The following is a 5,000-nucleotide window of genomic DNA, read 5'->3' on the forward strand; positions in this document are numbered from 1 at the left end:
TTCGGATCGCTGCTCGAGCCGCTGTTCCGCTCGGGAATCGAAGTCTGGATAGCACAGCAACTACTTCTGGTTTGTATATATATATATATATATATATATATATATATATATATATATATATATATGTATATGTGTGTGTGTATACACACACATCTGTATATATATATATGTGTGTGTGTGAGTGAGAGAAAGAGAGAGTGTTTATGTGTGTATATGTGTGTGTATGAGTATATGTATATGTATATGTATATATGCATAGATACACACACACATATATATATATACACACACACATACACAAATATACACACACATACGTATATATGTATGTCTGTATGTATATGTATATGTATGTATATATACACATATATATTATATATAAATAAGTATATGTATATACATACATACATATATATATATATATATATATATATATATATGCGTGAATGTGTGTATATGTATAAACAGGTATGCACATACACACATCCTCCTCTCTCTCTCTCTCTCTCTCTCTCTCTCTCTCTCTCTCTCTCTCTCTCTCTCTCTCTCTCTCTCTCTCTCTCTCTCTCTCTCTCTCTCTCTCTCTCATTCACAAAAAACACACTCACAGTTTTTTCCATATTTTGAGAACTATCTCACTATCTCACTTGGTCGCACGGCAATTTACACTGTGTTAGAGGATTTTACTTTTTATTTTTTTTTCGTTTTCTTTAATTTGCTTTTCTCATTTTCTTCTTCAGGTTCAAATTTATAAGGATTTTAGGTCATTTTTTCCTCGCCCTTTCTTCATGACAACAGATGCGAATTCCACGCTTATATACTCTATGGATTTGGACTATGTTATACGCTTGTAAACCCACACACACACACACACACACACACACACACACACACACACACACACACACACACACACACACACACACACACACACACACACACATACACCCACGTACGCTCGCACGCACACACAAACACACCCACACTTCTTAATGAACCGCGGTTGATTAGGAAGGGTTATCCAATCAGGTAAGGGTGGTACTGCCAAATGACCTCTCAATAATGAATCAGGAGACGCCTAGATCCTGCAGCAGAATGAATGGCTGTTGAACAAACATATATATAAATATATATACATATATAATATATAAATACATATAATATATATATGTATATATAATGTATATATATATTATATATACATACATACATACATACATACATACATACATATATATATATATATATATATATATATATATATATATATATATATGTTTGTTTGTTTGTTCAACAGCCAATTATTCCACTGTAGGGTCTAGGCCTCTCCCAATTTAGCATTGAGAGGTCATTTGGCAGTACCATCCTTACCTGATTGGATGTCTTTCCTAATTAACCGCGGTTCGGCGCGCTGACACTTTTGCCACGGCAGTGACTTCCCCTACGACACCTGCGTTTGACTTCTCGAGGCGATATGGCGATTTTTTGCAGTGAGATCACGCTCGAGCCAGCAGTCGGAGCGCAGGCATTTTTAAAACTGCTATGGCGAGGAAATGAACTCGCTACCACGAGGGTCGGAGTCCAATGCTCTATCCAACACACACACACATTTGTTTTAAACTAATCACCACTCTCACATCCCACCTCATTTCCCTCGACAGATATGCAGATCAGCACGGTTGTGGCGATGGCGCTCCTGGTCGGCTCGGGAACGGCCTGCTTCATCACCAACTGCCCCCCAGGTGGCAAGCGGTCCTCTCCCTCGGCACAGCTGGGTAGTGTTCGCACGGTAAGAAGGAGCTCTCAGCCTGAGTCCCAAATTGGTGTTATTAGAGGGTTGAGAGAGAGAGAGAGAGAGAGAGAGAGAGAGAGAGAGAGAGAGAGAGAGAGAGAGAGAGAGAGAGAGAGAGGAAATAGAGAGAGAGAGAGAGGGAGAGAGAGAGAGAGAGAGAGAGAGAGAGAGAGAGAGAGAGAGAGAGAGAGAGAGAGAGAGAGAGAGAGAGAGAGAGAGAGAGAGAGAGAGAGGAGATAGATAGATAGAGAGAGAGAGAGAGAGAGAGAGAGAGAGAGAGATCAGTCGTGTATTTTTTTTTTTTTGAAATGTGAATTTATATGCGGTTGTATTCCGGATATGTGGGGAAGCTAAGGCTTAGAATCTTGTTTATGTAATTACTGTTAAATGATTTTAGATATATCAGTCATTTTTTATAACTTTGACTTCTGTCTGCAAGAAAGGCATAGATCATGTGGACCTATGATATAAAAATTGCACGCGCATGTCATTGATAAATTATTTTGGCAACAATTTCGACCAAGATGTCATATTTTTTCAACAAAACAGCACGTACTCTCTGCACCTACGCTGAACCCGCAGCCTGATGAAAAAGTAGCAATATAAATCCATCTTTCTCCTACCTCGCCACCCTCTGCAGTGCGCACAGTGCGGCCCGGGACTGCAAGGCCGCTGCATGGGTCCCGACATCTGCTGCGGACCTGAAATAGGCTGCTACATGGGGACCCGCGAGGCCTTCCTGTGCCGCAGCGAAAACCTGGTACCTGTGACCTGTAGGAACGACGACCTGAAGGCATGCGGGAGGCAGCGTGAAGGGCGCTGTGCCTCCTCCGGCGTGTGCTGCACCGAAGGTAACTTTTCATGGCGTAGGTTCTCTTGGAAGTTTATTTGGCCATACCTCTTCAGCGTGCATACTCATCTGATTAGTTATTAGGTGTTAGAACATCACCGTTGCCGTCATTTTATGCCTCTAGAAATCTTAAGTATTTATGTGAACGAAAATGCCTTCATGATGCATTCCTTCATTTTCCAGTGAAGTGTGAATTCGACATGAACTGCGTGATCGAGGGCGTGGACAGACACCGGTACTCCCTGTTAGACACTCTAACCGACGCCCAGTGGATCTGATCTGGCCTCTTTTACCTCAGCCTATCAGGTCAACCCAGGCTACCAACATCAGAGTGCCGGAAAGCGTGAAATCTCCATATAGTGTTGTTCGTACATGTCATAGCCAATTTGTATTTATTCCTTTTTTCCCAACTCAGTCCTTACAGCACACACTGTTATAAAATCCGCCTGCCGCGAGAAGATGGTCAATAAATCATACCATATTATCCTCCCTTAGGTGTACATGTCAACGACGAAGCTCAGAAACATGACTCATTAGTGTTAGATTCTAAGGTTGTTCAGCGTGTTAGAAATAGAATTCCGTGCAGGGGTGTGGGGAGGGAAGGTCCTGTGCTCTCCCGTGATGCTGGCTGGATGCCCCTCCTCCGTCGTGCTCTCTCTCGGGGAACTCAACTCGGCGTCAGATATTTGTGTTTACATGGTTGAATAAATGAAACTATCTTGCTATCGTGGTCAGTTATTTCGCCTTGTATCCCCCAGGTATCCTTATGTATGGCTGCGGCTCGGTGATGGCCTATCTTTCTTTCATTTGTTTTTCGGATTGGCAAAGTATGAACAGCAACTGTATGTAATCTTACTTATTGCAGTAAGGCTGAATAATATGAATCATCCTCGATGCCTCAATTTGCAGACATTCAGAAAGAAAGAAAGAAAGAAAGAAAAAAAAAACAGTCGTACTGAGTTTATCTGAGATGATATTCTGATTCATATACACTTATATTTTTTCTTTTTTTTCTTTTTCTTTTCTTTTCTTCTTATCTTTAATTTATTTTATTTGCGGATATACGACACCTCTCAGGCGTTTCATGGATTGAAATGATATTGTGATCTGGAAACGAGACACAGACTACCTCTGCTCCCATTCTTCTGTGATTTCTATAATTCATATATCAAATCCTTCTCTGTGTTTCTCTCTGGTGCAACTGTCACACCCTTGGCTTCCGAGCCCACTGATGAATCATCCGAACTTTCGGCTTCATGCTAAAAAGATGCCACTCCAAACAGGCTCTTTTGCACCTCAGTCACTTCCACAGTCATTTCGATCTGTGAGAATCTCGGTCGATTCTGTGTCAGACATGATAACAGCATCGGTCAGCCGTCTAGTGTGACGTCATCCAATCTTTTTCTAGGATTTAAATTTGATTTTGTGTCCAGGTGCAAAAACGTACTTACAAGATTGAATTGATACACTAATAAGGACTATTAAATGATACCACAGAATATGCCATCAATAGCCATCAATTTCAAACACTGAAGGTCAACATCCATATACGATATAATATAGGACCATGGCCGATGCTAACGTAAAAAAGAAAAAAACAAACTCAATTGAACATCCCCACTGTTCAATATATTCAGGGCTTCTTTTAGGGCCACATTTAAGAGACGAGGACATGGACCTTGACATGAGGATCAGTGGCAATGAGAGGAGAGAGACATGCTTAAGGTGATTTTGTGGCAAACGGACGCTTTACACAATAATCATTCACTGGTAACTCTGTAAATGAAGACATATGGTCCATATGAAAGCCAATGCATTTCTTAGTGTTTAGCATTAGCCATCCTAACGGTGTTTCACAGACAAAATAGCCAAAGGAAGAGCGAAAAAAAACTTTGTTGAATGCACTACGTTCGTCATATTTAAAACGGATTATCTATAAATATCATAGACTATAGTGTTGTCCTTATTAGATACTCAATAGATGTACAGTACAGTATTCCTAAAAGAACGAGACAAGGTCGGTGGCTGATATGCTATGTGATAAATACTTTACTGTTAGGAATCGTGTATTCAATATGCTGGTAGACTTTAAAGGAAAAGCAGTATTGAAATTAAGAAGTTCGACCCGAGTCTAACAGTTGAAGAGAATAGAGAGAGAGAGGGAGAGAGAGAGAGAGAGAGAGAGAGAGAGAGAGAGAGAGAGAGAGAGAGAGAGAGAGAGAGAGAGAGAGAGAGAGAGAGAGAGAGAGAGAAAATGATAAGGAGAGAGAGAGTAGAAGAGTGGCTTAACGTGTACGACTAAACTAGTATTTCTTCTTTAAGTAATGTACATTTGGCTCTCATTCTGAACACACTTAT

The 5,000-nt window shown here is 40.7% G+C and overlaps 1 protein-coding gene across 1 annotated transcript in view; it reads left to right on the forward strand.

Annotated features, from left to right (window-relative positions):
• The window catches only part of LOC125043876 (oxytocin-neurophysin 1-like), a 3,449-nt gene extending 82 nt beyond the window's left edge, over nt 1-3,367 (forward strand). Inside the window, exons 2-4 of the mRNA XM_047640225.1 lie at nt 1,662-1,789; nt 2,433-2,643; nt 2,826-3,367. Of these exons, the coding sequence (XP_047496181.1) occupies nt 1,664-1,789; nt 2,433-2,643; nt 2,826-2,920 (432 nt within the window). The 5' untranslated portion in view covers nt 1,662-1,663 and the 3' untranslated portion in view covers nt 2,921-3,367. The remainder of the gene's footprint in view (nt 1-1,661; nt 1,790-2,432; nt 2,644-2,825) is intronic.
• The last annotated feature ends 1,633 nt before the right edge of the window (nt 3,368-5,000 follow it).

This window comes from Penaeus chinensis, chromosome 34 (assembly GCF_019202785.1).
Source record: "Penaeus chinensis breed Huanghai No. 1 chromosome 34, ASM1920278v2, whole genome shotgun sequence".
NCBI lineage: Eukaryota > Metazoa > Arthropoda > Malacostraca > Decapoda > Penaeidae > Penaeus > Penaeus chinensis.